The following is a 17,688-nucleotide window of genomic DNA, read 5'->3' on the forward strand; positions in this document are numbered from 1 at the left end:
AACCAAGGTATTTCCAGTTTCTAAGGTACAATAAGCTTACCTACTTGTATCACAGCAATGTTTTTTTTTATAGTAGTCTTGAAATTCTAACGATTATGACTTTAGTTTGATTGAGAACCAGAACAGTAACTTGAGTATCTGTATAAATATTATTGAAGACCTTGTGCACTAGGTGATAGTAGTAGGATAGTTTCTGCATATATAACGAACTATTAAATGTATTCATGAAATTGTGGAATGAGATCGGAACCATACGTATGGTTTTAGCTAATTCATTGAAAGCGGAAGTTGTCAACGTTTCATGTCTCGAAAAATGGCAGCTGGGACCGAGAGCATGACTGAGGATAATGTTGACGAAATAAACACCCAGGAGGTTCCTGTGACGCAAACGTTTACTCTTGAAGGTAGCTGTGTCATTTATTGCGCTCTTGACGATACAATATCCTCCTTTACGCTTTTAGCTCTGCTCAAGTCATGCACAGCCGGCAAACTGGTCTTACCCATATGGATACACGTACTTCATACATTCTCGATGTTATTTTAGTATATGGTCTTTTCAGATCAGTAAGAGTTATCATTTTGATTGCATTTCCTTGCATTGCTGTCCGACAAAGATGCTTTCATCGACATTGTCAGCATGGTTTGGGTAAATTAATATAGTCTGAATTTCCTCAGACCAAGCAACTAATCCCTTTTTGGATTCAGCGCTGAAGGTATTTTTTGTTTTGACCACCACCCGAATTCCTTAATCGAATCGGTGGTGGTCAAAGCAAAAAATATCTCCAGCGCTGAATCCCAAAAGAGATTAACCCAGCAACCCTCCTCTTAAATATGACGAAGATGAAACCTTAAACACTCCCCAAGAAACATTGAATCAAACACCTAAGTCCTTTCATAATTTGTGTCAGCCCTGTTATTATTAACTTTCAAAATGGTAGAAATTGTTATGATATACGTTTTTTATTGTCCTTATTGCCTTCTTCTATTGTCATGGTCTGAAATATGTATGGGTCAAAATGTCTGGTTTTGGTAGGGCCTGTTGGTTGTTATAGTCTGAAATGTATTTTGGTCAAATTGTTCCGTATTGATAAGCTGATTACTTCATTTTCAAGAACAATTGGGTGCCATGTTTTGTTCATCCCTATCTTGGAAACAGCTAAAAATTGATTTGTATTTTGATGATTGAAACAGGCCAATATTTCCTAGACACGCATGGTTTTCAATTTTATTTATAAAGAAAACAAGAATGAAGCTGTCTTGATGCTATTTTTAAGTTTTCATCTAGCCAACACCCACCGTTTGTATATTGCAATAGTCACAAAATTCAATGAGGCATAACAGGGAATTCATTGTAAGATACGATGTGTATTGTGTTTCTGTTTCTCAGGTAATTCAGAGCACTCCATGCAGTTTAGAAAAAAAAATTCGACATCATTTTTTTTATGTGTTTTATTTACAGCTATGTCCAATAAGTGGGATATATCATGTAGAAAAAATACTTGGTATTTTTATCATGTAATAGTGCAATCTTTTGATATATTAATTTTGCACTTGTAAATAGTTAATTACTATTTATAAATATGAATAAAACACTTTGAAAGTATCGATTTCTGTAATTTGATTCGAGTGACAGACTTGTAAATACAGTCTGGTGACATTTTTAGTTTCTGATAGTTTTAATAATTGAACAGCTTTTCCAGAAATAAAAGAAACTAATTACAGGTCCCATGATAATGTGTACGTAAGAATTGTGAAGTAAAAGCCCTTAATCAGGACTGGGAACATGGTCGGTAATAATTATAGAAGTTACAATACGTTGTCCAAACGAGGACGAGACGGCATCCTAGTCGGTCGTTTTCGATCGCTAAAATGCTTAAAATTAATTCTGAGAAATTTTTTATTTAAAGTACATTTCAAATACAACCTACAGATATCTTTATTTTAATTTTAAGTTTTGTTAAATGGTTTCAAACTTTCATTGATGCCGACTGATGTTTACTCCTATATACAAATAATCCCTTGGCGAATCTCGCACATATATAGTTGTCTATTTTTAGAAATTTAAATGAACACATTGTTTACAATGTCTCCAATGTGTGTCAGGTCATCAAATATATTGCAATTAATTATAATTACAGGACTGTCATGAAGTTTGTATCAACGATAAATGTCTTCTTTTTTTTACCATTTTTACGTTACATTTGTCAATCTTTAATACCACATGCTAATCATCTCAACTGCTGTTTTATTGTACAGACACATTGGATCTTGGATTTAAGCTGGACAAATCAACTTGTATCGATTTTGGCGATTGGATGAAGAATTTTCAAATGTCCCCCAGACTCCTTTGTTGTGACTTTCTGGCCTCCCAAATGATTTTTTGAGGTCAGTGACCTGGGAGCTCGGGTACTAACGTCCATATTGTTGGTGCATTAGAGCACATACAGCTGAGGCCCAAGTGAGCTTCATGTATATCAGTATTGGTTCAAGATCAGCAATCATTGCTCCTCTTCCTTTGTTGAACATATTTTCCCTTACACTAAAAATAGCATTTTTAAATACCTAACCAATCAAATTTGAGTACTTTGGGTTGATTCTTGAAACTGGCGAGGAAAAATAACATTACAGTTCGCTCAACTAATCAAATTGCATTGCTGCAAGATTTTCTGAATTCTTAATATAACCTGGTCAATTCTTGCTTGCGCTTTTTTGCTTAGTTTCACACAAATTGGTGGTGTTACAGACATTTTGTTCCCCAAATAGATACATGCAGGTTTGTGCTTTGTCCTACGGTGTTTTAAATTTCTGCCTTCATGGGAAATTTTGATATTTCAATACTGATGTTCAATATCTTACAATTGGGGTTCAATAATTGATAACCGTATCAATGTGACTAATGATTTCATACTTCTCGAATATATATTATGTTGTTTTAAATCAATGTCTCTTTTGAATTAAACAAATTCTATATGATACAACATGTATTTACAAATAATATGTGTGATGAAATTGTAGAATGTAATTTCTTTTTCATGCCATGGACACAAATAAATGTCCATAATCATACGAAAAAGACTGTTTCTTACCGCTCTTGCTTTAAGGTATTTAAATGAAATAAAGGTCACCGAAGGTCAAATTGAAAGAATGGAGCGAAATATTTAAAGATATCAAAATGCCACCACCAAAAAAGATAAAAGTGCTGTCAGTGGGACAACACACTTTTTCCTTAAAGAAAGAAACTGCAAATCCAGATATCAATGATGAAGGGGCTGACTCGGAGGCTGAGCCTAATTGATATTGATGAAAACACAGGTCCCACAAACCCTGACACTATCATGAAAAATCCAGTGCAAATGACCAGGAGTGAAACAAATCCTCTGATGCTGAAAATCTGGACAATCAACAATTGCGAGATAGATGGTTGATAGTATGGCCCTGGCTTTACTTTATTGTATTCTGACAATAAAATTTACACATTTTAATTTTCGTAAAGTATCTAATTAGGTTTAAAATCAAATTGTCCAATGAAAACTGAAATAGACCAATGAATCATTCAAAGTTGGAGCCATTGTTCCATCATCAAAAAATCCTTCCCAATCACTGCTTTTGTGCTTCAAAGAAAGAGGCTAGATATTTTTTTTGCATTTCTGAAAAGTCTATCGTGGATGATGAAAATGACAGATCATGTTACTTGATTGACTCTGTCTTATTGACAGTCATTTATGCAATGAAAGTTTGGACGAACTTATTACTTTTGGAATGGGACAGAAGCAGACACACTTGTGAGACAGAAATTTTTCATTATTGTAGTGGAAAATAACATGTCTGCCACTGTTCTGTTTCAAATTTGACAAGCTCCATCAAACTCTCCTCACATGCCTTTTTACATGCACAAATGTTAAATTAAAATCCATCACTTTGCATACGTGAACAATAATATATTTTTATTTTTTCCTTTTTGATATAGATGTTAAAGGTGATATTGAATTTCCTTTTAAGATTGGGAATTCATGATTTTAGATAATATGATTTAGGTTTTGGCTGTAAGGGGCAGAGCTACCTTTTTGTATTTTTATCAAAATATGGTGGCAACTTTGTTGATGATGTACCACTATGCTCTTGTATTGGGTATGTCTTTAAAGAAATATGCAAGACTTCCTAGAACACCCACTCTCCACTTGTGTTAAAATTTAAAGCTTCAGAATGTTGTGTACTTGTGTGATTTCCAACAGAACAATTTTGAGTCATTCATGTTTCTGACTCCTTATACATGAAGGAGGTCTCTGGCGCTTCTCTCCTAATATGTTAAATATAATTTAATTCCATTTTAAATGAATATTCACATGGTGCATAGGATTCCATATTAGGATGTTTGATGGTGATTTATTTTGCAGTACTGCAGATTGTAAAAGAAGCACAACAGCAGCATGGATTAAGACATGGAGATTTTCAAAGATACAGGTTAGTGAGAAATCAATGATTAAGTGATGTTATACATGCACAATACTGACAAAACATGTATTGGTTTCATACTTTAGTCAAGACTTAATGATATTGATATTAGTTTTTTTCTGACTGCATTTCTTTGTAAATTTATCAGTTTGCATTCTGTCATGAATTATTTCTTGGTCATTGATAAGACTCAGGGGCTGCTCTGGCTTTCAAAATGCTGTCACCAGAAAAATCACCAGCTGCCATTTTATGTTGCCAATTTCCAGAAATTAGAGCGGGGGGGGGGCAAAAAAAATTACACTTTTTTAAACAAAATATGACAGTATTAAGTCCACTGATGAATTATTTTTGTCAATTCATCAACATAACCTCTCCATTCATGACATACATGTACACAAGATTCACTCTTGATGCATTTATGAAGCAGGTTTTTAGCTCTAGTCTGTCACTTTCATAAAATAATAAAGTACTACTCCAGAAACAGGTATTTTATTTCTATCAAGGACTTTATATTACTATTCTCACATAGTTTGATTTTAAAGCATATTCACCATTGTCCTTTATGGTCAAATTTATCTTACAATATAATTTGATTTTTTTTAATTTAACAAACTTGATTCTCTTTTTTTTTCAAGTTTTAAAATTTCTAGCAAACTACATTTTGTACCATGGACCATTAATTGTGTCCATGTTAAATTCTTTTGGTATCAGAATAGTATTTCCTTAATTAGATTTTGGGAATACCCATTCTATTTGTTTACTGATTTTCCCGCCAAAAAGTCACATGGCAAAAGTGTGAACAAATGTCATCCATATTCCTTCATCAATTCTTTCATTTCTAAGTGTTTAGACATTTTCTGATGGGATAATCATTGTTAAATGGATTTAATTTATTCTGTTATTAGGTAAGTCTGTTTCTGAATGTATCACATGGTTAAACGGGGCTGTGAAGCTTGTATGTAGCCATGTACACATGGCCATAATTGTGTTTACCTTTGACCAGATGATGAGAGTTTTGATTGGCTCAATAATATATTTACATTTGATTGACACCTCCCATGATGATATTGTCACTCACGGTCATCTGGTCTAATTACCGTTAATTGCCTTCAGTCGTAAATTGGTCATGGTCAGTTGACTCTGACCAGGTGTCAACATAATTTGTTAATTAGAGAAAATATCCCTTGCTGATAAACTTCCTGTCAATTTTAATATACAAAAGTTAGGCGCCAAGAAAATTGCCAACTGGTTATTCTTGTCGCCAGATCAAATAAAAAATCGCTAATTGCGACATTGGCAAAGCCCAGCGCGACCCCTGAAGACTGAAATGTCATACATGTATATAATTACACTGTAAAGATCCATGTTTCATTACAAGTTTAAAAACTGTAAATCATGAAAAATCTAACTTTTATTTTCTCCACAGAGGTTATTGTTCTCGTAGAATCAGACGTCTGAGAAAGTCTCTTCATTTTCATCAAGGAAACATGAAGAAAGTGCTACCAAAGAAAATTCAGGAAGAGAACCTGACTGATATTAGGTAACAAGCTTCACACAGTAACAATGACCATGGTCAATATGTAATAACCTTTTCAAAACTTATCTAACAAATTTAAAGATTTGCTTTTTTTCAGTTGTTAAATTATTTAAAAGCTGAGTGCTTTTTGAGTTTGTTAGATGAATGCCAATGCATGAATTGGCATTTTATAAAGAATGAAAAAAATAATTATAACTTGATAATACCAATATACTTTTCAGTAATCAATTAATGTTGTTGACTTTCAGATTTTTACATCTTCCGCTATTCAATGCTGAAAGATCATGGTATTATGCAATGCAGTTAAAATCGGAAGCAAATACAGAGCCTCGTAAGAAGTTCCATATGTTATCAAAGATTAAAAAGGCAGTCAGTTTTGCAGAGGAGTTGAATGAGTTGTGTAAATCTCCTAAATGTGATGCACAAACACAGCTTGAGAGTCAGGTATGCAAAGGTTACAATGGATCAAACTGTTATCTTCTACCAATGATGTAACAACTTTTTTATATGAAGACTTATTTAAATGAGGTTCAATTTTTATATTTCCCCCTCCTAAGATTCCATTACAATTTTAATTAGTGTACATCTGATTGAACTGTAAGATTTATTGTGTTCTGTTGTGTACATTATGTCCTAAAATCTTTTTTTCTGTGTCATTTTTATTTCAGTGCTAAAGGATGAACAATTAAGTATAAAAAATGAGATTCTTTTACTCATTCAGACAAGATTGTTAAAACAACAAAACAATCGCATGATAGCGTTTAGTCCAATATTCATGTCATCTTTAAAGTCAATGGTCAGTTAAGGATCTTGGGAAATTGTTCATTAAGTAAATTTCCCAGGTTAATCCAGATGACAAGAACAGCTTACTTTAGACAGGTCAGAGTAACTTTGAATATTAGTAGAGCTTAAATTTTTTTTCATAGGCTTATTTATCATGGATGCAAGCTGGGATGTATTTTGAACAAGAGGTATGGGACAAAGCCATGAAAATGTATACACAAGCCAAGTAAGTTGTGTATTGCTTTCCTACACATGGTAATCACCTTATAAGACCTGTATTATATTAGCAAACAAAAAAAAAATGATCAAAAAGAATAAAAAAATAACTTAAGAATTGTTCGGAAAAAAGTTGTCAGCATTTTCTGTCTTTTTCAATTGCTAAAAATGCTTCCGGTTTACTCTGAGACATTTTTTATTTCAAGTACGTTTCAAATACAACCTTTATATATCTTTATTTAAATGATAAGTTTTGTAAAATGAGACTCTTTTTAAAAATGTCTTTGATGTGTTTCTGGTCATCTAATGGACTTTAATGAATGATAACTACATTCATGACAGTCATGAAGTGTTAATCAACTATAAATATCTATTTCACGATTTTCTTATTATCTTTCACGTTATATTTGTCATATACCATGTGCTACATGTAATTGTATCAACCACTGTATTATTGTGATGACCACTTGGATTAAAGCTTGATGCTATTATTTGTATTACTGGTGTAAATTTGGGCAATTGGATAGTCCCTTGGACTCCCTTGTGTGATTTTCTGGGGTTCCCAGTGAATTTGGGGGGGTCATGACCCGGGAGCGCTGGTACCAACGTCCATCTTAACTTTACCATGCTGTGTTAATTTCACACCCAGGTCAGTGATTCTCCATACACAATTAACAACCAGGTTATGATATCCCAGCTGGGAGGGTAACACTCATATTTTACCCAGAAAAAATTCGACTGACACGATGTTTCACCTACTAACAGATTTAAAACTTTGACTTGAGTGTTGGAGAACCAAATGTCCCTGAGTGCTCTGTATATAATATAATGTATTGTAAAAACAGTACAGCTTGTATTTATATGAGACTATGCCAAGCATTTTCAATCTCCATTGCTGTTTACACATATAGGCTGTATTTTTCTGCATTTCCCTTATGTTGTTTTTTTTCTGCATTAAAAATATATAAAATTGTTTTTTAAATTTAGGTAGAATTTGTTTAATTAAAAATTACTTCTTGCCCCACTCCACAAATTTTATTTTATTTCATCCAATACAGGAATCCCTGTATTCATAGTAAACTTAGATAATTATGGGTGTGGCCTAAAAAACACATGCAGAAATGTTCATGTACTCAAATAAAGTACAGCTGTTTTGGACACCTTGTATTTGTTTATACATGTAAGGACAATGATTTGAGGTTATTAATAATTATATGTACAACAAAATATAGGTATTTGTGAGATTATTTTATTGAGAAAACCATGTTTTAGAACAATTTACGAGAAGCTAGGCAGTGCATTTACAGAAGACGGTCAAGCCCTCTACATTCAGATGGTAGATGAAGTGTCTCCTAACATCAGATATTGTGCATACAATATTGGTGATGAGTCAGCCATAGCAGAACTAAAAGAAATGAGAAGAAAAGGTGGAGAGGACCAGTTTACATCACATTTGGATGTATGTCTAAATGAGTTTTTCCTTGATAAATCAAAAACAGAGGAGGATCTGATTCATGTTATTATTGAAATCACTATTACTGATACAAAGATTTAGACAGAACTAAATTGACTTCCATTTCATTATTTATTTTGATGCTTCTTGTGGATCATTTAATATACAATCAGATACTTGACTTCTTGATTTTGTAATGTGCCACTTTTGATAGGCATATAATGAAATCTCTCTGACTATCCATATAAAGCCTAAAAAAATAAATGATTGTTTCCTGTTACTTAACTAACTCGAAGATAAAATAGCCAACTTGGTAATAATCTGACCAAAATTCCAGAAAAAATATATTTCTAGAATGGGCATATATTTTAGGCTATTTGGGATATATCTGATATCACCTTCCTGTTTTGTGGGACTGTGCCACTTTTCATTATATGGAATGATAGAGAAAATTTTTGTCTTTTGTCACAAAAATTTGGGCTCCCAATAGATGGATTGGTTTCTAGTTTGTGGCTTGATATAGGTTGGGCATATGTTATAAGTGATTTTTGGTGCTCTACAATATCAACTTCCTTCCCTTAGGGTTATGCCTAGCAGGACCTTCCTGTTGGTGTTTGCCTAGCGGGACAGTGCATTTGAAATCTGTTAATACTGTAATAACAGTGTTTTTTTCCTTTATTGAATGAAGGTCCTTGCAGTTTTACTAGTGTCTTTTTTCCTAATAACTTTTCCCTCAAGGTAAAGGGATTTATCACTGACTGATAAAATGGGGAACTGGCATACCATATGCTTTAGAGCAACTGTTATTGAATTAGCTTGTTTTGCAAAAATGAATTACAACACAAAAAAATCTATTTTGTCTGATTAGTGTAGACCAAGTTTTTTAAATTCCTGTTTTTTTTTTCTCTTTAAAAACATGTTACTACTGAAAATAAACTGAATTATTAGAGGATTTAATAATTTATATAGTTAATAATTCCTGTATTTCTAGGATCTGCTTTCTCAGACAAGAGAAAAACAAACTGCTACATTATCTGAAGTTACATGGCTAGGACGTTCAGTACCAGTCAAGAGTGAACCAGTACGAGTGTTTCTTCTCAATGTTCAAGAGAGTGCTAAAGAAATAGAATCAGCTGATGAAATAGATAACAAGATTTCTATTTATGAAAGTTTATTGAAACAGTGTATAGATGCTCAACAAATTCTTAGAGACTCTCTTCAGGAGGATGCTGTAAGTACATTATTTAATCAAATGTTGTAGCTCATTTCTGTTTGCTTGTCTGTTGAAGGACCTATTATGGTATATTACTCATTCTATATATCATGAACTCAAGAATACTTGAAGGAATTGGTAGATGGTAGAACGTTGAAAAGGAAATTTTCATCAAGTTCTAAGTTTTCATTTCACTGTTTTTCAAAATAGAAAATGAAGATGACAACAGGTGTACCATTTCTATCATATACATCTATAAAAAGCAACATATCAAAATAATTTAGTGCACTATTCTTTCATTAAATAGAAAGACTTGGTTTAACTCAGTTGTAAGGATAAAAGCTGTTGTTGCTCTATTTGTAACATTTTGAAGTGAAAAACTGACTTTAAAGGAAGTATGTTAAGGTATTTTCTTAGAGTTTTTGTCTTTTGATGCAGAAATAAATGTTAAAAAAACAATAATTTACAAAAGAAAATGATGAAAACAATTTAGGGTTCAAAAGTAGTTACCTCCCTTTTATTACTTTTATAATTGAAACATGTTAGAAAGTGTGTATTTTTATTGTATATTTCCAGAATTTCAAAGCGGCACAAAGAGGTCAACCATTAGAAGGGAAAGTCTCCAATCAACACTATCTACACAGTTATTTGATGTATTTACGATTGACCAAGACAATAGATAGAAATTTATTAATGATAGAAAAATTAAGGCAATACCTTCCTGGGAAGCACATAGCAGATGGGCATAAAGTCACTAAGCCTCAGGATCTAGTTAGATTATATGATATCATTATTCAAGTAAGTTGACTTTAGATCATTGCTTTAAATAAATTTTTTGCATAATTTTTAAGTGTTGAATCAAGGTTCCAATAATACAGTTCTTCTAATACTGACTTGGCTATATAAGTTCAGGTACATTACCATGGGTATATAAGTTCAGGTACACTACTATGAATAGTTATACAATAATAGAGGATAAAATGTGAAGATTAGCCAAACATTGAATGTTTAGATAATGATTAAATGAAAAAAAAATTCATAGGCTAACCAGAGAAGTCTGATATTGCTTTCCCCATTCAAAGTAATGGAAAAACTTAAGCCACATGCAAAATATGCTACTTCTTACACTTATTTTCTTATTTATAGAATGATTCAGGATGAATAGCTTGATTTCATGCAATATTTGGATTTTAGTTATAATTGTGTATAATGTGGAAAAGGTCATTAAAGCTTAAAAGGGGAGGTAATCAGAGCAAAACTAAAACAAACCATAATAAAGCAATAACAGTTGTGTGTTCTGTGTATTTCTGTCAGAAACTTAGAAACTTCAGTTTTGAAAAGCATTTGAAACAGCTACCATGTTCAAACTATTCATTTTTATTTTGTTCCTTCCTTTTTAGAATTCAAATGAAATACCAAATTTACCTGGAGTAGAAACTGATATTAGTGAAGAAACAGCTGTTAAAGTTACTAGTTATAAAGCATTTAGGTTTGTTTAAAAATGATAGATGTTTTCTTTTGAATTGTTTTTTTGTTTGTTTTTTTTGTTGTTTTTTTTATGGGGGGGATATATATGTCTGCAAAAAATTGTGGTTCTTAAGGGGGCCTAAAACAAGCATTTCATAGAATTCAACTATAAAACTCAGTAAATGCTTAGGAATGTCTATGATATTGTTTCACAATATTCTATACAACAATGATCTGACTTCGATTGATTTTGGGGGTAAAGACTTGAACTTGACAAATAAGGGGCCAAAAAATGGGGCTAGAAACATGCATTTTCCTGATGTGCAGACAGTAACTTGACTATTATCTATTTTTGGTCCTATTTTGAAATTTTTTTGATTGGATACCTTATGAAAATCTATGCCTGGTTTTTCAATCAGATTTCAAATACCTCATACAGTTTTTGAGTTATAAGGGGTCAAAAGGGGCCACACCTCAAAACAAATTTTTTTTGGCTCTGATTTTGAAATTTTTTAATTTAATTTCAAGTTTTGTGTTATATTGTGTCCAGACCAGTTGTTGTCTCCATCCCTATGCTTAATGTGTCAAAAACTAGTATTGTGTCTACACTTGCCCCAACTGTTCAGGGTTTGACCACTTCAGTTGTATCATGCTGCACTCTGCAAAGCTTTTTATTTTACTCTGGTTATGGTGTGCAGTGTATACTAATTAATAGAATTATTTCAAGAGGTTGAGTAGGTTTTTATAATTTTGAATATTATCAGTGACCATAACTAAATGCATTTCATTAAAAAAATATTTTTGTCCATTCCTCTGCTAATTCATGTATTTTCTTTTGTAAAGCGGTCTTTCAAATTTTCCAGAGTTAGAACTTATAAAACTTTCAAACATGGTAAACAGCTTCTGTATGGTAGGTTGTACTCATATAAGATCATACATCAATAACTCTTCAATGTTATAGACTGTTGCAATTTATATTTGTTTACTATTCAGCTGAGTTCCAAATCAATAAATAGTGAATTCTTTTATAACCCACAAAATTGATATAGTGAACTTCTCTTTATCGCATCCCTGTTAACTGCAAAGGAACTCGATACACAAAATCATTTCCTATCTTATCCATATAAGAAATCTTCTTAATGGCATAAATATGTTTCAAAATGTACTCAAAAATATAGCTACATAGGTAAAACAACAAAACTCAGTTAGTGACAATCCATGAGTTTTTGTAAAAATTAGATTTCAGAACAATATTTTCCTTTTTTTTTTTAATTTACACTGACTCAAGCTTACAACAATTTGAAATAAAGTGAGACTGATTTCAATACAAATATATCTAAGCTACTGACTGGTTTGAATATATCTAATTAAAAATCTGTTCTACATTCCCCATTGTGGCTTATTTCATTACAGCAGAATACATGTTTAATCTTTTGGGCACTGTCCTTCAAGTTATAGTTGTGACTGTCAATTATGATACTCTTTTCATAATCTAACCCATAAATGACAGCTACTCCAAGGTAAAGGGGCATTAGGCTAGGAATATGTCCCACAAATATGAACTTTGTTGTAATAAATATTGTTCAAAACATAGTAATTATATATTAGAGTTTAAGTCGATCAGCCTTTAAGTCGTACCCTTTTTCAGTCCAAAATCTTGACCCGCTTTTAAATCAGACTGATTTCTGACAGCTGCATTGCTAACATTCCTTAATTACAATTGCTTTGATAACTTCATTATGTGTTCAAATAATAATCACAAGCCTGGGTTGTTTTTATAGTAGCAAGTAATTCAATTCTTGACAAGCCGTACAAGTTGTTTAATTATGGCCATTTTTTTCATTCATGCTAAGTTAGGTACATCTAATGACCAAAATAAAAATCATGAAAATAAGCAACATTGAAAAATGATACAGAAAGTTTATGATACTCTTTTAGGCAATAAAAATCAGACTTATAAGCCAGTATATACGAATAAATGTATTTTCAGTTGTATCTTAGGCCACTAGACCCTGTAATGCCCCTGTTCCTTTGAGAAACAGTGTTGAAAAAATCATAAAGCTGTTCTGTTGTAATAAAGTAGGACACATTTGTATAATGTAGGGCAGATTTCTACCTAGAGAGCTATTTAAATAATCCAGTAGCTTAGTTATATTTGTTTTGAAACTGGTATATCACTACTTCGAATTGCTATATTTTTTGGAAATAATAATTTCTGTAAATTGCGTAATTTTCTCAGCCAAATAAGTAATGCAATGAACAGGATTCTGTCGTACCTATGACCAGATTCTGAACGAAAAAAAATGAAAGTTAATACTGAGTAATTTCTCCAATATTAATTCTGTGAATTATCTTTTGCAGATCATATTATATAGCTCAATCCTTCCTTGCAGCCAAGAAATGGAAGGAAGCTATAGCATTATTTGATAGGGTTTTGGGTTTTGCATCTTCAGCTTTATCTGGTTGTAAAAAGGTTAAAACTTTCTCTAAGGAGGTGAGTAATGTTCCATTCTTGGTCTATAGTAAAGAAGAGTCCATCTATGATTTAACAACTTATTTCTTCTAATTAACCAATTATTTCTCTCAAACAGAAAAATTAATTTTGTCAAACATCACAGAAATGTTGCTCATGAATGAATCAATGCTTTACTTGTGTATACTTTGTTTATTACAGGACAAATCTAGTCTGGAAGAACTTGTCACCCGAGTGAAAGGAGAGAATTATTCTTGTGTTGCAAATAGTATCCTAGATAATGTCACAGACAAAGTGGCAGATACAAGTCTCAATATCAAAAAGGTAAAAAAGGAATGAGTGTTTATTAATAAGAATTCTGGACAAACAGTGTATAACTTAATATTACTTTACTTTATTGGTTGTTAGGCATGGAATCACCTGATGGTTTTTGAAGGAAGGGATAGCTAGTTATCTTTGTCAGATGTCTCTAATGGAGATTCTAGATTTGTTTCACAGGTCTTTTCCAGTTGTAGAGTAATGTAGATGCATTAGATGAGATGATTAACTCTCAATCATTTTTTTTTTCTATTTTCCTTTGCCTTACTTACACACTTTTCTTCATTGGTATTATACAATTTCAGAATTAACTTAATGAATAAAAATGTCATGCTAAAACAATCTTTTTTATGGGTTTAATGCAATTCTACATTTTTTTTCAGCCCTTACTAGATAGATTGGATGACTACGTTGAAGATAAATCTCTAACAACTAAAAAACCAAATCTGGCTAAATTCCCACCTGATTTTGAGCCAATTCCATGTCGACCTCTGTTCTTTGATCTAGCCTTGAATCATGTTGATTTCCCATCACTGGATGACAAAATGGAACAGAAGAAGGCAGCTGGTGGACTTACTGGAATGGTTAAGGGATGGCTTTGGGGTGGTGGTAAGAAGTAGACAAGGGAAGTAATCCTGTTCAACTTGTACTGAAAACAATCAGGTTCCCTGTCTACACAAAGGACCAGTCATAACTGTTAATAATTGGTGCATTTAGGTATACAAAAGCTTGAAATGCAGCAGTAATATGTCAGGAAAGAAGAATTGTTTATGTTTAATACAGACATAAAACTGGTGTAACACAAACCATGGACTCTATTTTTAATTGAAGCCAAAATGTTTCTCATGGTTCTTGTGGAAATCTTTTGAAGTAATAGGTTAACACTATTGTGAGCCATTCTGCCCTCATAAGAAATATTCAATGAAGAGAAGAACGGTCATAGCTACATGTAGTTTTAAACTTTAAAACACATTTATACAGACTTTTCAGATTGATGGGTATGGTGTCACCAGCCAGATTAGCTAGAAATAGCATAAAGGATCTATTTTTTGTCACACTTACCCCTTACAGACATATAACAATTATTATACTTTATGTATACAAAAAAGTTGCATGTAATGACAATTTATGCTATTGTTGGTCTAACTTCTTTGTAATCTTTTGCTGAACAGTTGACCATATTAGTTCACTATGGTTAAAACTTGCGGTATAGTTTCCTACTGAATATTTTTTTAATTAAATGTGATGGACAATTTGTGTTCTTTATTCTCAAGTGCTTATATTTTTGTAGATTTATTCAAGTTTAATTATGGTTAATATAGATGTACATATGCAAGAAAGTAAATAACAACACAACAAATTGACTTTGAAAGTGTATTAGTTGAATGATTATATTTGTTAATTTTGTCAGTTTGGATGAAAATATATTAACAGAAGGTAATCAGATAATCAAAATAAATTATGGAAGGTGGGAAAGATTTTTAAAAAATTGGTTCAAAAGACACTATTAGTAATCGTGTTTTAATTTTAAATTTTTAAGTTGGTGAGACTAATCCATATCAACATAAACTTGAAAATGTTCTTTTCAAAAAATCTTTTAGTTTGGTGTAAAGAAAGTATCATGTTAACCCATTTGAATTGAAAAAGTGCTCACTATACTTCTTTTTTTTTCTTTTTTTTGGTTTTGATGTTGTTTTTGTGTAAGGGCAGATGAATCAATAATTTCATTTTTTGTTAAAAACCTAAAGTTCAAGATTATTGATTTATAACCTAATATGGCATTTTGATCATGTACCTACCATAAAATGTTGTAAATCTCTGTACTTTAAAATATTTGACATTAAATACACAGAAAACTTGTCTTGCTTTTTTATGACTGTATGTACATACAATATATCATTAAAGAACCCTTAGTTTTGATGTATACAGCATATTACTCTGACAGTTCCTGGGTAAGGCAGGATGTGTCATGACATTTTGTGTATGGTTTTCGAGTTTAAAAATTTAATAGCTGGGTTGTCTGGAACTGATTGTTTTAATGATTTTTGCTGTTTATAACTATTGTATTATAGAGTAGTATTTCTTACAAATAGCTTAGAGACCACTCTAATTTACATGGTGGTATATCTGGGCATTATCCCTGTCAATGTCTTAAGTAACCTCCATTCTATGAATACTTTACCAACAATGATACAATAAGTTTAACACTGAACATTTAAGCAGGCTAGTACACAGTATCAACAGTCCTTCAATAAATATTTTTTTTTCCAAAGATTGGTGATGAAACAAGAATACTTCGATATTTGACTAGCCCTTCAAGCTATTTGCAATAATGGTTTCACTGACCATTCAAGTTACAGGGCTAGTGTTAGTGTAGATTCTTGTTCTAATTTGTAAAGCCGTAAAGCTTATAATATTCAAAGCCCCTTTAAACTGTACCAGTTAAAGTATAGTTTCCTTTCTGTCCATTGTTTTCTGTTACAAACAACTTCAAATTTTCTCATATTAAAAAAGCATGCTTATGTAATAATACAAACATTGAACTGGTGTCACACAAATAAATAATTAAAGGTACAATGAAAAAAACCTAGTATGTATATAGACAATTACATGTACCTGGTTATATCTATAGACATAACAATGGCACCAATCTGTCTACTTGTGGATTATAACTTTAAATTCAGAAAACTCAATAGAATTATAAAAGGCTTTGTCAGCGTTGTATGTTGAACTTAGTGAGATGTCCAATTCATCTTATTTATTAGTGAGAGTGTCAAACTTGTTTTTTACTAAGTCTTTGTACAACAGTTTACAATGTATAAAAAATATCAATTATGACTTCTGAGGAATAGGTTTTACAAATTTATAGAAAGGTGAAAGCATGTATGGGTAAATATTCTATGTATTAAGGATATCAATCACATGTCAGGGTTGTATATGAAAACCAGAAATGTAAAACCATTATAGAAATGTATACAAAACAAAAGGCTCTATTTCAGTCATTGGCCTAGTTTTTGTTAGTTTTACCTTTCACTTCATTTGACAAAAATAAATTTGTGAAGTTTAATCCCCATTCAAACCTCATTTACAAATCACTGAATGCCAATAACTTAAACTTCCAGACATTGAACATCATTACTTCTTAAAAGTCTTTCTGCACAAATATTTGTTTTTATTTTTCAACTAATTACCCTGCTGGTTTCTTGATTTTACAAGTGATAAAGATATTCAAATAAGTGAAAAGTATTCTAGCTGTTCAGGGTTGTTTAATCTTTCAAGTAGAGGTATAGATTTAAATGACTTGTTCACAACCATAAATAGCACAGAAAATCAGAAGAAAAAGATCTGTTAAGCTTGTGTAGCTCTGTAGATTTATTGAAAGTGTATTTTTATTGATATGTACCCCATATCTACTGTAGCACGAAAATACGTAAGTAGATCGATTAGACAAGTCAAAACACCAACCACTGAATTATTCAATTATTCATATAGACTTTATAGGCTTAAACTCGTCATATGGGTTGTACTCTTATGCATTGAAGTTCTGTTTATTTATTGACGAAATGAAATACAATTTCAGTTTCAAAAGCTTCTAAATCGGCGCACGGTTTTATGGCAAAATGATTCAGATATTTAAATATATTTGTAGTATTTGAGGATATGCATGTAAACAAAACAATTTTCTCAAATCCATTCTTGGATACAACAGTTGACAAATTGCTACAGAAGTGGCATAAAATAAATTCTCTATGACCTCTTTGCACTTTTTTGCAATG

General features: G+C 31.8%; 1 protein-coding gene across 1 annotated transcript; it reads left to right on the forward strand.

Moving 5' to 3' along the window:
* The first annotated feature begins 290 nt into the window (after positions 1-290).
* LOC148618700 (signal recognition particle subunit SRP68-like) lies at positions 291-15,772 on the forward strand. Its single transcript, XM_088577861.1, has 12 exons — positions 291-404; positions 4,395-4,461; positions 5,879-5,992; positions 6,238-6,433; positions 6,916-6,998; positions 8,261-8,447; positions 9,433-9,672; positions 10,231-10,452; positions 11,055-11,143; positions 13,483-13,615; positions 13,796-13,918; positions 14,296-15,772. Exons 1-12 carry the CDS (start codon positions 302-304, stop codon positions 14,530-14,532), a joined length of 1,794 nt encoding a protein of 597 aa, XP_088433987.1. The 5' UTR covers positions 291-301; the 3' UTR covers positions 14,533-15,772.
* Positions 15,773-17,688: the final 1,916 nt, after the last annotated feature.

The sequence above is a fragment of the Perna viridis genome, chromosome 4 (assembly GCF_037379345.1).
Source record: "Perna viridis isolate PV_CMFRI_1.1 ecotype Kerala chromosome 4, ASM3737934v1, whole genome shotgun sequence".
Lineage (NCBI taxonomy): Eukaryota > Metazoa > Mollusca > Bivalvia > Mytilida > Mytilidae > Perna > Perna viridis.